The sequence below is a fragment of the Tyto alba genome, unplaced genomic scaffold, assembly GCF_018691265.1.
Source record: "Tyto alba isolate M040663 unplaced genomic scaffold, T.alba_DEE_v4.0 Super-Scaffold_16, whole genome shotgun sequence".
Lineage (NCBI taxonomy): Eukaryota > Metazoa > Chordata > Aves > Strigiformes > Tytonidae > Tyto > Tyto alba.
Window position 1 is genome coordinate 14,361,645 of NW_024881278.1, and position 18,929 is coordinate 14,380,573.

Below are 18,929 nucleotides of genomic sequence, written 5' to 3' on the forward strand. Positions count from 1 at the left end.
GTCAGTGAAACTCAGCCATACTTTAGCACAATGCAAACAGCACAGACCACAGTACTCAGGCTCCAACAGCAAACAGCAGACCAAAATACCAGGTATGATGCCCAATATCATAATTGATTTAGAACAATATTCTGTAGACTGGTTACTTTCAAAATAGATCCGCTTCTTCCTTGTAAAAGTACAAGAGTAAGACTGACTTGAAATGGCATTGATGCTTCACAAGCCTCATTTGTGAAAGTCAGCTGAGGAAGGGTCTCAGAAATGAAAATATTATTCTGAGGCCTGACACTAACACGGCTGTGAAGTGTTCTGCCATATCCTGTCTTTCTTAACAAGTACACCCAACCCACTTTCTGGAGAATTAGTCTCCTGAGAGCAGAAAAGGGAAAGAGAAGATGGAGTGGCAGGCAGTATATCTTAAAGCAACAGCAAAGAACATTAATTATTTTCAGTCTTATGAGACTACAGAGTTTTGGGATTTTTTTTAAAAGAAATTAAAGCTTCCTATTTTCCCAACATTCTTGGTAAGTCACACACTCTGTAGACTATACTTTACTGTACCACATTTTTAGATCATTTTCTTCACTTCTCCTCCTCTTCTCAAATTCACATCTCATAAGGCACCTCAATGTGAAAACTGCAGTTCCTAATAAGAATAGTGCTTAATATTAGTGCTGCTCATTAGTTTCCTAATGCTTAGAATTTATGTAATACAATTAATGTTTCAAGCCTTCTAAAGAACTACTAATTTGCCCTGACTACTCATTGTTGAGTATCTACAATCCCAGCTGAGAATAAAAGCATTCACAAGCATTTACCACTTCTGAAAATCAGGCCTAGTATGCCTTTGACTACATAACCAGATGTGGGCGCCCCAATTAGGGGCTATTTAAAAAAAAAATTCCTTTGAAAATGCCCATATACCTACTTTCACATCGCAAAGATGACAGTGCTAGAGCCAGAATTAGAAGTTCCTGGCTCCCAAACATGCTCTGACCACACATCCCTTGTGACAGAGAAGAGAGCCGGAAGCAAGGGTGCAAAGGAACAATGTGGCAAGAGGTAGTTCCTTCTGATCAAACGGTGCCTGCCAAGCCTGGCTCTCTTTGTGAGTACTGCAAAGCCACTTTCATGGAGCCCAGCCGCTTTACAGGAATCCAGCGATCCTTGGAGTATGAGAAGAATTTGTCAGGCAGCACCAGTTCTTCATATACGACTTGTATGTCTTAGTTGCCGACAAAATCCCCTCTTAAGTTTTACAGTGAGTTTGGGGAGTTTTAGTAAAAGCCCCAAATCCCTGCAGACAGGTGATAACATCAAAATTTCATATTTTGTTTTTGAATTCTACAGAAAGTGTCAGACAGTTGTGCTTGCAGAGACAAGCTTAATCCCCTAACAGCTCAAAACCCATCAAAACAAACAAACAAGCAGCAGAAAGTAAATGAGAATGCACAAATTTAGCATGTGCTAACATTGCATGATTCTGGCAAATCTTACATTCTGTGGGGACTCGCTTCAATTTTTGCATGCTAAGTCCTGGCACTGCTACTTAAAGTGTACAAGTGATGTTAAAATACAAGCCACAATTTAGGCAATTAAAGTTGAGAACATCAGTTGGTTTAACATGTGCTGAAGAGCACTGATCTCAAGACAGAGGCAGAAAAGCAACGCCACTTGAAACCACAGCAACAAAGAATTACAGGAAAGGTTGCCAGCCTCTTTCCCCTCAGCTACAAAGTTCTCAAGCAGAGCTCCCACGCTGGCACTCTGTCCCACTCCAACAGAGGCACTGTGCTTAAGTAGGATAAATCCCCACTGTGAGAGGGAGTAGTTTATCAGATGCTACTGAAGTTGACATTACACACTTCATTACACCTTGAAGTTACACCCTTCAGCCTAGCTCTGACCCACAATGGACAGCTAGCATTCCTGGGAGCCGCTGTCACTTCCCACTTGTAAAAAGCTCACAGCGCCCTTCTCCCTTGGCTCGCTGAAGAACAAGCTGGCTGTCTGGCAGTCCTAAATTTTGGTATGTGGCTAAGAGGGCCAGGAAGATTGGTCACGGCACGTCTGCAATATTTAAGATTCTTGGTTACGAGAACCACAAAATCATTTACAGGTAAAGGGCTGCCCGTACAAACCATGCAGTGAACACACTTGGCTGCCATGCGCAGTTCTGCAGACATCAGTGGCACAAAGGCTTCTCCTGACACAACATTCCTGTAGCTTCCTGCTACAAGAGGACAACAGCGAGGGAAAAAAAAACAACCATCATCGACGAGATTTTCCAACTGAGACTTTCAGACACTCACAAGCCTTCTTCATAGTCCTGCTTTGAGAAACAAGCAATCTGACATATTCTGACACCGACATCACTTCTAGGCCAGAGCCCAAGTCAGACAGGAACACGAAGGAACAAATGCACAGCTGTATCATTGTCATGTTGCTAATATTCAAATATAACCATGTGAGGACATGATTTCTCCAGGCCTCACGTACATGTGACTTAAGAAAGATCCTCAAGGGGCATAGTATGCTGCATTACAAATTCCTCATAGATGACACATAATTACCTCTATTTTGGAAAGAATTAGAAGAAACACTGGAGGGGAGTCCTAAATACACCAGTGACATTCCTTAAACACCATACTAACAATTTAATTTCAATTGCATGGGTGCGAAGAGATATTGTATAAACAAAATGGCAAACTATTCCAATACTGAGCCAACAAGAAGCTATACATGTCTGTAATGTTATCATGTCAGTATTCTCCAACTTGAGCTTACTGTATAAAACTAAAAAACCCCAAGCATTTTCCCTAAAAACTATTTGTATGATTTCTTTTAAGGAGAAACAAATAAAAACCTGCATCCATTATTATTAATTTGTAGGTCCTCTTTAAGCTAGCAGAACATTCCCTACGCAAGGAGATAAATCTTACTATTACAAGAATGTTGTCTGAATGTAAGTGGGGCTTATAATGATCCACTCAAATGGAAGCCGTGTCAAACTCAGCACCCAAAGAATAAGGCCTCTCTACACTACAGACTGGATATTTAAGACATTTCTCCCTCAAGCCAATGGAGCTTTGAAAACTTACACTAGCTGAGGTTCTGACTCGTAACATTTTATCAAGAGACCAACGAATCAGTGACATGATCTGCTTTAAACTTTATGAACACCCACAACATGCCACAGACTGCTAACCACGCGTTATCTCTGCTGAACTTATGTTCAGAGGGTTTATCCGCTTGAGGCACTCTGCTTTAAATTTCTTTTTAGACCCATCCCGTGTGAGCTCCCTTTTGCTGCTGTCCTCCTTTTTTCCTTCAGTTTCTTTGTAGAAGCTCCCCAGGTAAACAGAAAGCAAACAGGTGTGGGTGGGGTAATGTAATTTGGAAGCTCCTCCCAACTACTGGAAATGCAGCTTCAGTTTTAACAAGGAACATTTCCAAATCAACTTTCATCTCAGTTGAAAAAGTGAGGAAACTTTGTTTTTTGTTTGTTGTTGGGTTTTTTTTATTCCCCTTACTTTCAGTATATCTTACTTTGATCTAGGAGATTCAAATTATTGTAAACAGTGTCACAATGGGTTCAAAAGCTCACATTGCAAGGGCATGCAATGTTCACTCTCTTGTTTCTTAAAAACTTTAAGGCATCAGCGTCTGACAGATAATAGAGATCTACCACGTACATAATTCACATCATGTACTGTATGCTCACTCTTAGCTTTGGGTTTTTGCAAAGTTGCCAAACATTCAGATGCCAATTAAAACCAGAATCCAGTCCTTACGCAGAGATTAAGTAATTCAGCACAGTGTCTCTGCAAGCTATAATTAAAAGCAGTTAGCTTCATTACAGGGAGAGCAAAAGTAAAGAGGCAGAGACCTATTTTTGGTATTGTTTTCCTATAAAATATACTGTACACTACAACTAACCCATCTATTGCTCTCCAGCTGTACTCAGTTGAAATTAATCAGAACAGACCAAATCTAAGCACTATGGCTAGCACTTCTGAGGAGACACAAGGTTAAGGATATCTTAGAATCTGAAGTTTTAACTTCTACAGTATTACCTGGTTGTCTAATTAGCCCATTACTCTCAAATTACTGTTGCCAAATTTAAACTTATTATTAACAGTAACAAGGCCAACTGTGCTGATGATATTTATGGCCAAACAAAAAGGGAGCTTAGTTTCTCAGGTTCAGTACATACATATGTGCAGAGCAGTACATGTTCCTTCCCTAAAGGTCTCACAGTTTAAACATCCTTGCATAGGATGGAGACAAAGACATTAAGCACAACAAAGGGACCAATGTGAGGGAAAAACCAGTTTTACAGCTATTTTAAAATCCTGATTATGCCTAAGTATCTGCATTATTGCCGAATGTGGTCTATAAGAAGAACAAAATACAGTTATTCACTACAGACTTGTTAGGAGATTGATATCTAGGGCATTCACTGTGAGACAGTAAGTATATTTAACAGTAGCTATTGTATTCATACAAGGGTAATATAAGTAACTTAACATTTGTATTTCTCCCCCACCTGCTCCCAACCCAGTATCAGGTATCTTAACACAGTCTCTACCCATTGCGCTGACGACACAGAAACTGAAGCAGATGACTACTGACATTTGGCAGGAAGCTGCACTTGCAAATATCAACTTAGATTCATTATGGTTAATTACATTTTTGTCAAAACTGTATGATGTCATAGTATCTGAAGTAAAAAATGCTCCCTCATGTCATCCAGCATCTTAATTACTGTCCTAAGAACATGCACACAAAGGTTTCTTTTCGTTCTGTCCTGATCTTCCATGCAAAAATAATATGAAACTGTGTAACACATTTAAGCCTTGCAAATATATTATCTGCAACTTACACTTTGGGATACCATTAAAATGTAAAAAAATATATTCTGATGAGCCAGTTTCCATATATACCATAGTACATGACCGACTGTCTAGCAGGTGGAAAACCCACCCTTCAAATTCACATTTTCAAATTCTTGAAGTAACTTCTGTGGACAAAATTTACCTTTGTTAACATCTCTGCACACTTAGAATATTCTAAAAGGAACATACACATCTGTTTCATATTTTATGTGGTATCTTTCATCATTTCTCTTGCCTATGTCTAGGAACACTTTTAGAAGTGAGAAACACTGAATTCTTATCAGAGCAACTTTTGACCCATCCTTTGTTAATCTGGGTACTTTGTGAACAACTGGTTTTGTGTTTTTCACTCCCACAGGAATCTTTCATGTGCAGATTAGAAGTCAAGGGCCAATGAGTACCTCATACCTTCTCTCAGTACAGTCTTGCATAATGTGATCTTGGTCTTGACAGACCGTTATTAAGCACTATAAAGCACTGCTACTACTATTAAAATGGAATATAATGGAGGAAACAATAAGGGTGAGTGAATGAATAGCAGCATTATGACAGTTACACATCTGATAGTTCTAGATAGAGATATAGTAAAAACTCTGTTCCACGTTAAATCAGGTAATAGATTTTAAGGAGAAAATAGTCAAGTCTAGCACACGGCATATTACAGGCCACAGAACCACACCAAATAACTCAGGCATCACACTCATGGATATCAGAATGAAATAAGAAAAGGATGGGTAGTCTCATCTCTTAAATTATGTCAAGATAGCAGGAAGTTTTAAATTCTAGCTTTGGTCCTTCCACTAACTTGAGAAAGTAGTATAACCAGTTTGCCTGAGTGTCACTATTTAAAAAGTCAGAGTACCTACTTATCCCACAAGGATACTGTCAGGTTTAATTAATTATGTCTGTAAAATCCTTTCTAAATGAAAAGTGGCAAGCATGATTTATTAATTAAGTCTAAAACACCACTACAGAATCAGAAATGGACCATTGTTTTATCAAGAGAATAACATTTCTAATAAAATACATTTCAAATGGGAAATTATAACAATAGCCTTTTTGACTTATTTAGACTTCTTTTGTGAGGAGCAGGGCAATAGACTCTTGATGAGTTCTAGGAAGAGAAGTGTAATCAAGAACGAGAGATACAGGAACACTCGCCTGCTGACATTAATGTGGCACTAGCTAAACGGCACTGCATAAATCATGAGAATGGGGACTATATACCTAGCACTGTTGTAGGACCAAGGTGAAAGAAAACTACTCCTCTGACTATTAGATGTCACTTGCTTGCACCAGGATCTGTGCAAGTCACCTAGGTATGGCCTCCCAGAACCGACTAGGGCATTAATAGCCCAAAACTACCTATAAGGCAGCAACGTATGCTCTGCAAAGGGCCTAATTTATACCAGTATGACTCTACTGCTCTCAGCTTGCACGCTCACAGGTGTATCACAGCTATAGCATGTACCTGCAGGCAGAATCCAGGTATCGGTTACGAATGACAGCTGTCACTGACACACACCTCCTCTTGGGGTGCAATGGGCCCTCTTTTTTGGTCCTCTTTCCCCTATGATGGCAGCTGTGTTAGCTGAGGTACTCCTCACTGGGAAATTATAATTCAGTCAGTGTTCACTAGGGCCAGGAATTCATCTGCACAGATTAAGAGTAGTTCAAAACATTCAGAAAATACATGGATCAAACGACCTGTGAGTTACAGTGATTCAGTACATCCACTGGACAGTCCTGTGGCCCAACTCTTTCCTGGACAACTCCGCCTATTTGGCCTGTACTGGCAAGCTCCACACCCTCAGCGCCAGTAGCAGGAGTTTCAGAGGAGGAAATGAATCATGCCCTCGGAATGCAACTGAAATCCCACAGATCTAAGAAAATACTTATTCATCTGCATATGTATACATGCATACCTCATATATTGCCAGTTACATTTGAATCAGATACAGCACATGAATAAAAATACCCCAAATCTAGTGGTATTTAATATTAGGTGGCATTCCAAAGATATGGCACGAGATTATAAATGAAACAAGAAGTACCACGTGACTTAAAATATAACGTTGACCAAATCTGGGCCAAATCCAGCACAAAATAAACACAGCTTTTCCAGGCTACACAGACATGAGGTTTGAATGGTCGCACTATGGCAACATGACACTTAATTTGGAAATATCAACTTGTTACAGAAAGACAGTAATGGATTGTCTAGACTGGGTCAAAACGCTTTGCAAAATCATTTTAGCTAAAATTAATATAGTGTAAGAAAGGGTGAGCAAAGTTCGATTTGTGAGTTGGCCGAGACAAGTTCATGAGGGGACCCCCTTAATTCAATTATTACTGATTTGTTTACATTTGAGTGTGAAGTCCTCACTTCTGTGTTACATCACCTTTCTGCCTCTTTGTTTCCCAGCTTATGCCTTTTCTACCACAACCACTTAAGCCAGTCAGGCACGAGAGCTACTTAACCCTGCTCACACAGGCCCAGCCAAGCAGCACAGCTTTTCCACAAGCAAAAAGGGTGGGACAGCCACAACACCAAACTTTCTGTAGCAGCCAAGCAGCTCAGACACAAGCCCCATCTTTTTAAAGCTGCATCGATGCTCAAGACCTGAATTTAGCAACAGGCTCTGCCTCAGAGGTCTATCTCACCTGCTAACAGGGGGTTTCAGGGTGCCAGGTGCCACCCTGGCAAGGGAGCCCCCCTCGGGCAGGGGCAGAGCTGAAGCGGGCAGATTACGCGGTGAGCAGCAGTCCTTGCCCATGTTGCTCCCAAACAAAAAGGTACTGCAGGTAACATCCTTATTTGTAAATAAGGTGAGAGGTGTATTGCACTGCAGATCTCCGGGAAGCCCAACCACGTCTTTGTCAGTGTTTGCAACGGTTCCCACCAGCTGGTAGTGATCTACCCTCAAATATCCTCTATCTGGATGGTTATGTTGAAGACATGGAGATCTGATGCCACCAAAGAATTCAGTAGTTACACCATCTGGATCATCATCACACCTCTGTATGTGTTCTTTCCTGGACAGGTGGAGGTGTGCATTTTCTTAGCATCAATTCTTCAGTCTCCTGCTGATGGGTAATTACCCCATGTCATGAAGAGCTGATTGTGGCCTCCTGCTCTGGCTCAACTTTCACCTCGATTTAAAAACATTTTATGTGACTATGTAACCAAATCTAGCCCAAACATCCCAGTTCGTGGATATGCTAAAATGCACGTAGCAACACAAAGAAGCAATAGTGACAGAACCCATCATCCTGCAAGCCCTTACATGAAATTCGCACCATATTTGATTGGACAATTAATGGCAGCGCATTTCCATTACACTTCTTACCACTGCAGTGCTGTGCAAGGGCAGTACTGCCCCTTCCCAGCTGCCTGAGGTGGTGTGAGTATTTCCATCCTACTGCTGCCGCTGCCACTGCTACTAAAACAGCAGAGCAGACGAGCGTGTTTGGAGCCACGGTCCATTTTGCCTGCTGCTACATGCTCACGGAGTCAGTGTGACAGGTTGTAAAAAGCCTTTAACAACCCAGTAGGCTGCACATAGTGGTCTGAATTAGGAGAGGGCTGTCTCGTGTAGAAAAAGGTGAAGGACAGGAGCTGCTCCCTGGGATGGCTTCTGGTATCACTTACTCTGGGAGGCAGGGACATTTCTCTGAGCAGCACGCTCCAGACAAACGGTGCTCTCAGGGCCATTTCCTAAAATAAGATATTAGGACACTGTGTGCAAGATTGCACGGTGTGATCAGATCTACCCCCTCCTAGGCAAGGGTGCCACACTCCGATGTTTTCTTTCCCGAAGACTGCTAAATATACCTGGGCTCTCATTTAAGCATACAGCGTCTAAGAAATTGTAAACTGGGTCTGCAAAAGCACTGAAACGTCGGACTGACTCCAAAACATCAGAAATACAGCCTTCCTTAAGCCCAGCTTGAGCCTCCAGCACTTAACAAAACCACCCAAACCCCCCACCAACTAGGAAACCTTTTAAAACTCCAATGAAGGAAGAACAGTTAACAGCAATCAGCAGCCCAGTCAAGCCGCGCAGGAAGAGGGGGAGGCCCCCCCCCCTCAGGACTGTTGGGTGGGGGGGGCAGATCCGCCGCCTCAGCCGCGCGCCCGCTCGGCAGCCTCCCCGTATCAGCTCGCGCCAGCCCTCACCCCGCCCTCCGCCCTCCGCCGCCTGCCCGCGCGCCTCTGTCGTCACAGGCGCGCAGGCGCGGCGACTGTTGGGCGGTGGCGGTGGAGGGGGGAGGGGGTAAGCGATGGCGCTGCTGGTGAGGGATCCGTTGGCTCCGCGGGCGCGGCCGTGGCCGCTGCCCCCCGGCGGCTCCGCCTCGGTGCGCGGCCTCCTCCGCGACCGCGCTCGGGCGCTGGTGAGTCGCGGCTGGGGAGGGGACGGGGAACGGGCGGCAGGGGTTGGGGGGGGGCGGTGCGGCCTCCCCTCAGGCCTTGTGTGGGGGTGAGGGGGCCGGGCGGCCGGTGCCGGTAGCTAGTGGGCCGCGTGTCCGCCCTCGCACCTTCCCCACTCGCCGGGAGGCCTGGCTGTTGGGGGCCGCTGGCGTGCTGTCGTACGCCGCCACGGTGGGCACGCTTCTTCTGTCTGCTGTTACATAGCCCAGCAGGAGGGTTTGCTGTAAGAGAGTTCTGTACTTCTTTAAATACGTGTGGTGGACATATGAAAGATCTCAAATTCTTTACGGCCCAGAAAATATGGGGTTTGGTGTTTTTTAACGTAATTATATATATAATATAGAATGTTTGGACACTTAATGCAAATTTTCCCATAGCATGGCTTTCCCCCATTCGTGTTTACAAGCTGATTTAGACTGTGCTTAATTCTTTTGTAAACAAGAATTAAAACAAGCACCACAGAGAATGTTTATGCTTCTAAGATCATCTAATTTTTGCTTCCCCTCTCTTCCCATAGGAAAGAAACAAACATTGCTCCTTAATGACTTTCTTTGTCAGGGTGTTTAATTTTCTGTCAATAACATGACTAACTTTTGCTGTCTTTTAGAACATTCCTGAAGAAAGCTTGTATGTGAAATGTAACGGGCGGCTGGTTAATGATGAAGATGTATTGCAGAATGGAGCCGTTTATAGTCTGGAACCAAGACTTTGTGGTGGAAAAGGAGGTTTGTTGTGTAACTGCTTATTACTGATTAGATTCTTAGGTTAAAAAACTTCTGTTGTGCTGTAGTCTGTACAAATAGCAACTGTCCTAATACGTTAGCAGATCTCTTGTAACGTGAATGGCTGTGATACAGCGTCTTTGAGCTGAAACTGGAATCTACCTGCAAAGCTGAGAAATGACATGGAAACAGCAGTTCAGCTGACAGCTTTGTTGGCATAGCTCTTCTTCGCATCCCTGGTCAGCTTAGCTCTATCAGTAGAAATCTGTAATATGTATCAGGCTGACTTCAGAGTCGAAGTTGTGTTTAAAAAGCAGCTGGCTTCTTAGGCTCCTGAGTTTCATTTGTGGTCACATAGGACAAATATGCCAGGTACAAATAGTCTGTGATTTATGTATGTTTTTTTCTTCTTTTATGTGAAAAAATATTTAAATGTCAGGATCCCAGTAGCCTAAGAACTAAAGAACTCAGTCTAAACCAGAGTCCTTCTATTGACCAGATATTTAACTGTGTTACAGAAGATATTTAGTAATTGTACGAAATGATGTAGCCACTGACAGTGGGGGCATTCCCTAAAATGGAACATGAGGTGAAGCAGGTTTAGCAGAGTATTTGAGTGTAATTGGAATTTGCTTTTTGAATCCAGTTCTCAGAATTTTCCAGCTATTGATTTTAAATGCTGAATAATTGTGCAGCCTTTCATCAGGCTGCAGCTCAGCTTACTTTGCCTTCATAGTTTTGAACACAACTGGAAATAAATATTGTTGATATAGTTTATGAGGTATTGTGGTTTCTTTACGTGCCCTAAAAGTGGTGCATATGGTAGAAGTTCATTGTTCAGGATGCTTCTTCCTCACCTGTTGCCCATCAGCTTCAGTTATCCCGAGATGACACAGGACATGCATTCTGTGATTCACTTCCTGTTACTGCTGTGCCATTGGGGTCTTTAACAATTGTTCTTTAACAATTTTCTACAGTGTTCCTTTTGTAATACAGATTATGCAGGCTTAGAAGTGAACCGAGCATTTTATTACAAGACTTCATTCAGCACCTGCGGCCTTAGTGGGTACATTGCCATTAATGTTTGGGAACGTACCTGGCTAGGTGTAGTAGCTAGGTCTGCGTTCTTTGAAACGTAAAATAAAATAGTGTGTTTCATGAGCTGCAGAATTTCTCCTCGCTAATGGCAACAGTTGGTTTTACTATCTGAACACAATATTTTTCTGCCTTGTGATATGGTAGGCTGTCTGGATTGGTTACTGTTTGTAAAACTCCTTAAAGGTACTTTTGGGGCACTGGAAAGTCTAAATTTGTTCAGCTTCTAGTTAAAAAACAGTGCTTGTCGCTTTCAGATTGCTTGAAGGATTATGTTACTTTTAATCCACATTGTGTCTCTTTGAGGTAGTTAAACAAGTGTCTTTCTGGTACTGGAGACAAAGAGGGATTGATTGAGAGAAATCAGCAGCCTTACCTACGAGTAATTAGTGGCTGAGAAGTGTATAGAAATCTATTTGGGGGAGCTCTCCAGCGTAACTTTGTACATCATGATCATGTTGATGAAGTGGCTGAGGCTATCAAATAAAAAAGTTATTTTATTTTTTGTTAGATTTTTTTTTTAAAGGGGGATTTAAGTTTGGTGGGGGTTTAAGAGGGAGGTATATTCTGGCTAAATTAGAAAGGACCCAAAATGTTATCTTGAGATGGAAAAGTTTTCAAACCAGTTTGAGGGAGTCCAGAAATAGGCTTTCATGTTTGAAGTGCTGCACAGACTCTAGTAAATCAGGAGTTCGTATGGTCTGATATCAGGAGCAAAAAGCCAAGATGAGTGAAGAACACTGGATACTTTTTTTTCATCTAGTGTTACGGCATTTCACCCAATGACAATTCTTCAACATGTTGCAACTTTCAACTTACCCTTTATTTCATTTGCACTGAGGGAGAGGAAAGTGTTGAATTTGCTGTATTCTTTTTCCACAATTATTTTGTTGTGCATTAGCTCATCTCCATTTGTTTAGCTAATTCTTGATTACTTTTTTCTCAGGGTTTGGATCTATGCTGCGAGCACTTGGTGCTCAGATTGAAAAGACAACAAATAGAGAGGCTTGCCGAGATCTCAGTGGAAGGAGACTTCGAGATGTCAATCACGAAAAAGCGTAAGGCATTTTTTTAGAAGCTAGAATTATGAAATAAGCTGACCATGTAGTTCACTATTAACAAAAGAGATCAAATGACAGGCTGTTGTAGCAATGCAATTTTATTTTTAATACTGAAAAGAGCAAAAGTGAAATCTTAAGCACAGATGGACTGGAAGCCAACAGGATTATTCTGTCTATAACTGTATTATTGCACCTCTTGGATTTCTCATCTGGAATTCTCATAGTCCTTCTCTCTCAAGCTGCAAGACTGTGATACTGGGGATATGTGACCTTAAAGCTGTTTCTGGCTTTGAAAATAAACTTTACACTCTTCTCTGTGGCAGTGTATCTTTATATTCCTTCAGTAATTCCCCTGGGTGCTGTTAGTCATCTTTCTCCATTGTCTCCCAACCTAACAGGTGGTAGAAATATTCAGTAATTGCAAAACAGCAAACTGATATTACATTAAATGTTGGAAACGCTCTCATTTTCATGCTTCTGTCTGCAGGATGGCTGAATGGGTGAAGCAGCAAGCAGAACGGGAAGCAGAAAAAGAGCAAAGGCGCTTGGAAAGGCTGCAGCGGAAACTTGCAGAGCCAAAGCACTTTTTCACAAATCCAGACTACCAGCAGCAGTGTCATGAAATGGCTGAGCGACTGGAAGATTCAGTCCTTAAAGGTGTTGCAATTTAGCCTCACTTTTTCTCACCCCAAAATAAAGCAAACTAAAAACCCGTATAGCCTCACTCCAGTATGGAAAAAAAAAAAAAAATTGCTGTCAATAACTTTAAATTGAATGAAATTTTATATTCCAGTAAAAATTTATTGGAATTAATTTTTCCTTTTTGGCTACTGCTTCTCTCATATTGCATTGAACAGCTTAACACAGATACTTCACACAGATGCTTCATCTTGTCATGCTACTGTGCCATAAGAGCAAAATTCCTTGAAGATAGTGTTGCTAGTTTAGGTGAGAATTTCATAATCTTTTTCAGTGAAATGATCAAATATAAACAGGTCTTTTGTAAAAACTACAAATTGAATCCAACTACAAAATACCTTGTTTCGCTTACTGCTATTTCTAGTTATTTTATTTACCCACAGATTGTTCCCTGCCTGGCAGCATGATAATGAAACTTGAGGCTGAATGGGATGTAGAACCTGAGAGTTCAATTCAGGAGTCCAGTTTTAACTTTGTGCCATAGTAAAGCAGCATGGGCAAGCTTTTGCTGCTGCTGAGTTTATTTTGAAGTTTTGAGTCTATGTAAATGTGCACGAATAATGATTATTTTCAGTTGGTGTTTTAAATTGCATCTGAAATTAAAAGAGAAGTAGAGTTTACAACACACATGAATTGTGTACTGATGGTGTAGACTTTTAACTTTGTTTTGAAGGATTGCAGGCCACTTCAAGCAAAATAGTGTCACCAGAAAGTGGTGATGGTCGGAAGCGTCCAGGTGAATCTGGAAAGAATGGAACAAAATCTCGAAAAAGAAGGTGTTTTTGGTAAGCATTATGACTCTCTTTGTACTTAATACTCGAGTATTAAGCCTTGAACAGAATGGCAGGTTAGGTTCATACAAGTAAGCAACATCTTATCTGAGATGTAAACTTAAATAGTGAAATTAAATTGAACCGATTAAATCAGAGAACTGAATGTAAATGTTGCTGTGTTCATATAATTCTGTCCCAGCTGGAGCAAACAAACTTTATTTGCAAAAATAGGCACCCTTTTTTTTTTTTTTTTTTCCCCTTCTAATACGGTTATATTCTACTATCTCTCATTGTCCTTTTTCTCATTAATGAAATAAATTTACAATTACCTTGAAATAAAATATCCTCACGTTTTTCACCTATGTAACATGAAAGAGAAGCCTTAATGATTCCAGTGATGGTTGGAGTAGCAATAAGTAGCACACATCTCTCTATTGGGCATGCTGTAAAAAGATAGCCTGTTTTCAGGGAATGTTGGGTCCTGTTCAGTATAAGCAGCTCTTCCATTTACTAAACTATCCTAAATAGCTGCTAGAGTAGTTCACTGCAGCTCTCTGAAGCGAGTTTTGGAAAGAAAGTGTGTCAATAAAAATAATTATTTTTAAAAAAAAGGGAAAATAGATCAATATTCATTTCTGCTTATGCCAGGCTGGGATTGGAAGGATTGGATGATCCTGACAGCTCAGATTGTGAGGATGACAGTGAAGATGATGCCCCTCATACATCTGATGGAAGCTGTCCGTCAGGCAGCAGATACAATGAAAATGCTGGAAACTCAAATGAATGTTCAAGCAGCTCGCTGGATTCAGTAGAGGACAGTCCAGCTACCAGTGTGACTGAGAAACCACTGGAGCAGCCAGAAGATACTGGAAGAGATCTGCAAGGGGAGACACACACAGGTGGGCAAACTGAAATTCCAGCTGAAGAAGACAATAAAATGACAAAGCCCCTGATGGATGAGGCCCAGGAAAAGAATGAAGTATCTCAAGCTCTGAAAGAAGAAGAGCAAGAAAGTGTTTCTTGTAAGGCACAGGAAACGAACCAGTTACAGAGCACAGTAAGTATGAAGGAGTACAAAAAGTGGTATGTCTCTTCAGCTGCTTTTACCCAGTCACTTTTCCCTTTGTGGATCACAGAAAAGGGGAGGGGATTTGTATCCTATGACTTCAATACAAAAGATGTAAGTACTTCAATTAGAATCATAGCCTCCCTGAGAAACTAATAGAATCTTCAGAGTTTGATTTAGAGCACAAAAATTCCCAAGGTTAGAAGGAAAACCAGCTTAACTGAAGATGCATCGTACAACTTATGAAAATGCAATGTAGCAAGTTAATGGAAACTGCAGCCAAAGAAGGCTCTGTCTGTGGAGAAAGTTGAATTGTAGTATGGTGGCGTTGTCTTGAGAGATGCTAAATAGAATAGGTCAAGGAAGAACTTGATAAGATTTTAATAGAGTTTCTACTAAAATGCAGTTGCTCTTGGCTGTCTAGTATTGTCTTTCCTGAGATCCATGTTTCTCTTGAGGTTTTTTTGTTTGGTTGATTGGTTTTTGCTCCTTCTATATAAATAGATACAGTCTGGATTCAAAATTCTTCAGAGGAGGGGAAAAAAAAAAGGAAAATTAAGCCCTTCTGTAGGATGAAAGGCTCTTAACAATATTTTCTTACACATTACCAAACACTGTCCAATTTGACTAATCTTACTTCTAACATAATTTGATCTTAATGTTTATAATTTACCTCAGTGTTTAATTAGAAGTTGTTCCAGGTAGATGTCCCCTAAACCAATCAGCTGATCAGTCTTACTTAGTTTTTATTACAAAAAGACTTGCATCTAGTTCTTAGAGAACCCTAGTAGTGTGGTGCAAACTTCAGTTCTTCATTAACCATTGTAAGTCTGAAAGCAGGAGCTCCTTCACTAATCCCTTCACTAGAGAGATGGGATTAGCATAAATGATGGGCTTCATCTGAACTGCGAAGGATGGTGGAAGAGTGGTTTTTAAAATGATCATCCGGTATATCTGTGGTGGAAGCAGGTCTGTAGTGTTGCCATACCAACATCTCTGCTGGCAGTCTGGGTTGGTGTCACAGCCCTCAGCCAGATCAGGAGCAGCGCTGACCATGAGGTTCATTCTCTGGTGACTGACAGGAGGAAGGCTGAGATTCTTCTGCTGAAGAGGCTTTGGATCAGTCTTCCAGCCAAGAGAGAATGTAGCTTTTCCCACTGAACTGATGAAACTCCCAATTCATATTTTGCAGTAAAAGGTGCCAATACTTGTGCTTCATTGCTCCTTGCATAAAATTACTATTAAAAAGGTTTAGGGGCAATGAATCTGGGCTTATTCTAACCAATAAACCAAAATGTGATAAATTAGAAGTTTGTCATCTACCGTACTGTTAGAGCTGGCGAATTTTAAAACAGGATGTTTACCATTCTTCACTGTTTACCTTTTGCTCAGTATTTGTGAGACTGTCTATTCCTAGAACAGGAAACTCCACCAATGCTGTGGCAGATTGTTATTGCAGGTGGAAATATTTTTATAATAGTCCTTGATGGATTTTTTTTTAAAAAGTAGGATGAAAATAATGAGGCAACCAGTCTCTTTTTGTATGCTTAGCAGGACAAAGGTTCTAATTCTGCTAGCATTAATTGTTTTTGCCAAGTTCCTAACAGAGTGGTCTCCTTCCCACTGCTGGTAGGAAGTCTCTGATAACTCCATCGTGACACATACGATAAGACTAACGTGCACTTTTAAGTAGTGAACAAAATGGGCTTAGGTTTTTGTGTCTTTTTCAGTGTGTTAGTGTTTAGCGTGTTAGTAAATTCCAGCATTTGAATTATCCAGTCTTTGTCCATGTTCTTTTGTGGACAAGGCCCTGGGCTTGGACTAGACAGTCCCTTTCACTCTTGATTATTCTGAAAATACACTAATTTCATTTTAAGGTGAAATTTTAATCCATTTTCTTGTGGCAGGATGAGATGTGAACTTCAGAACTTGCTTTTTTGGTTAATCTTACTAAAAAGAGGGTATTTTTATATCTATTTCTATAATTACAGTGTGACTGCATTAGAAGGAACTATTCATCCTCCTTCTTGCTACTGTTGGGGGTTTACTGGCTGTGTTCTGCATTGGGCTAAAAAGGGGCCGTTAGCTTTGCCATGCCTCTGGAAGCCAAGGTTAAGCTACTGAACTGCTGGGTGAGGTGGTGGGCTGTTGTTTTTAATTCCATTTTCTCGGGATTACTTAATTTCTCTGGGGATAAAAACAGTGTTGCCTATTTTGTCTCCAGAAGAATAGGATTAAATACTGCCTCTTATTTTATTTTTTCATCATTCCCATATTGCAAGTAAACTGTGTTAATTCTAGTGGAAAAATTTTAAAAGTTCAGCAGTGTTTCTGTCATTTAAAATGACCAGTGCTTCTGCCTTGGGGGCTGTGTATGCTGCAAGCCTAAGCACATCTGCAGCTTGTCTGGGCGTGTTAGAGCGAGCCTTTAACTAGCTAGCAGAGGCACTGCAAGGAATAGAATTGTAGCAGCACAGTTGGACACTGGGTACAAAGCTCACCTGAGCATTCACCCTGCTCTTGGGTGTGTTATCTCTGCTAAGATTTGCATGTTTGACAATTAAGCTGCTAGCTAGCTTCAATTTGCTTGTACATGATGCAGTAATACTTTACCTGGGTAGCATAAGTACCACTAATAATGAGAATATCCAGCATAATACATTTTGAGACATTGCTCAACTTTATTAAGTAATTAGAAGTTTGAGATAATCGTAATTGAAGGTCTTCCGTAAAATGAAGCATTCTGTCTGTACTTGTTCCTCCCCGCTGCAATCAGGAAGAAAATAATAATAGTCTGATGGGATGTTTTTTTCTTTGCAGGAGGTGGAACCAATAGACCTACTGGCATTCAACTCTGCTGCTGAAATGGAAGCCCTGGGTTTAGATAAACTGAAGATGGAATTGATGTCTTTAGGACTGAAGTGTGGAGGCACTTTGAAGGAAAGAGCAGCAAGGCTTTTTTCAGTGAGAGGTCTGTCTAGAGACCAGATTGATCCTGCCTTATTTGCAAAGCCATCTAAAGGGAAAAAAAAGTGATTTAAAAATAAATTATTTTGTATACATATGCTTTTAAAATGTTCTTATTCTGTTGTCATTGTGTACTGCCACATAAAATTGTTCAGCATCCCTGGATAGCTTTTTTTTCTATTCTTAATGAAGTTTGATTAACGTAACAGAGTAAGTTGCTAGATATGGCAAGTTAATTATGCATTCAATATGGTCGATATTAAAGGAGTGAAACTACTATCTTTTGATAAGTTTTACAAGTGGTTATAACAAGTCTTAATGCAACAGGTAAAACAAACTCCCTGTATATGGAAAGAAGTAACCTGAATGCTTTCTGGAAAATGGTTGTATGACACTGTTATCACCTATTTTAAGGAAAACAGCCATCCTTTCTTAGCTTTATATTGAATCTCCTTTAATGTGTATTCCAGTTAGCATAGTTACATCTGTCAAATGAGAGACACTGAATTTATGATCCAGGCTTAAAAGTTGAAGTTTCTTTAAATAAAAAGAACATTTTTATATATATGAGGTCAGTGTTAATAAATACGCTATTCTGTGAGTTTCTGTGGGATGTCAGGTTATCAGTATGATATTAGTTAGTGATGCATGTAAGTGTTTCTTTTAGAAGTTGTTAAATAAGGGTATTTACTTATTTTGCTCTGGAAAGCGTCTGAGTGAGGGAAAAGAAAGAATCACCTCCTTATGGAATTAAAAAGAAGTACGCTTGCTGACTGCTGAAGGTTGGTAAGATACAGAGTGATCAACTGAAAGCTGAATGGGAAATTCAGGATGTGGTTTTTAATTCTTTCCTGAAGGTAAAAACAATGGAATCCTATCCAAGGTCTTAAATTATTTTAGAGCAGCATCTGTAATCTTGGTGCTGGCAGTTACCCTGCGAGGTGGTGAGGGCCCCTTGCTGGAAGGGCAGCTCGCTCGCCCGACTGCGGGTGCAGCTGCCATTTCTCTGGTTTGAGAGGCTTTTAAAAAGTGTTTAGTTCAGTGCCTCAGATTTCAGTTTCTACCACCATATGCTGGAGGATATTATGTTTATGATCTGCTTATCAGATTTTCTTGTAGAGATGCTTGAAAAATTAAAAATTATGTCTTTCCTGTTCTGATATCATACCATTCATCTGTTTAAAGTTTGGCTCATAAAATAAAGTTTTGAATTGTG

General features: G+C 40.7%; 1 protein-coding gene across 1 annotated transcript; it reads left to right on the top strand.

The window, feature by feature from the left end:
- Positions 1 to 9,138: 9,138 nt before the first annotated feature.
- On the top strand, positions 9,139 to 18,278 carry SDE2 (SDE2 telomere maintenance homolog). The gene is made up of 7 exons (XM_042789822.1): positions 9,139 to 9,293; positions 9,938 to 10,055; positions 12,094 to 12,205; positions 12,696 to 12,865; positions 13,581 to 13,692; positions 14,329 to 14,737; positions 17,567 to 18,278. Exons 1-7 carry the CDS (start codon positions 9,183 to 9,185, stop codon positions 17,780 to 17,782), a joined length of 1,248 nt encoding a protein of 415 aa, XP_042645756.1. The 5' UTR covers positions 9,139 to 9,182; the 3' UTR covers positions 17,783 to 18,278.
- Positions 18,279 to 18,929: the final 651 nt, after the last annotated feature.

Bases quoted from the DNA above. Each gene is read 5' to 3' on its own strand.
- SDE2 (XM_042789822.1), top strand. From the start codon at position 9,183: ATGGCGCTGCTGGTGAGGGATCCGTTGGCTCCGCGGGCGCGGCCGTGG. The intron at 10,056-12,093 runs GTTTGTTGTGTA...CTTTTTTCTCAG, and splicing joins ACTTTGTGGTGGAAAAGGAG to GGTTTGGATCTATGCTGCGA. The intron at 14,738-17,566 runs GTAAGTATGAAG...TTTTCTTTGCAG, and splicing joins CGAACCAGTTACAGAGCACA to GAGGTGGAACCAATAGACCT.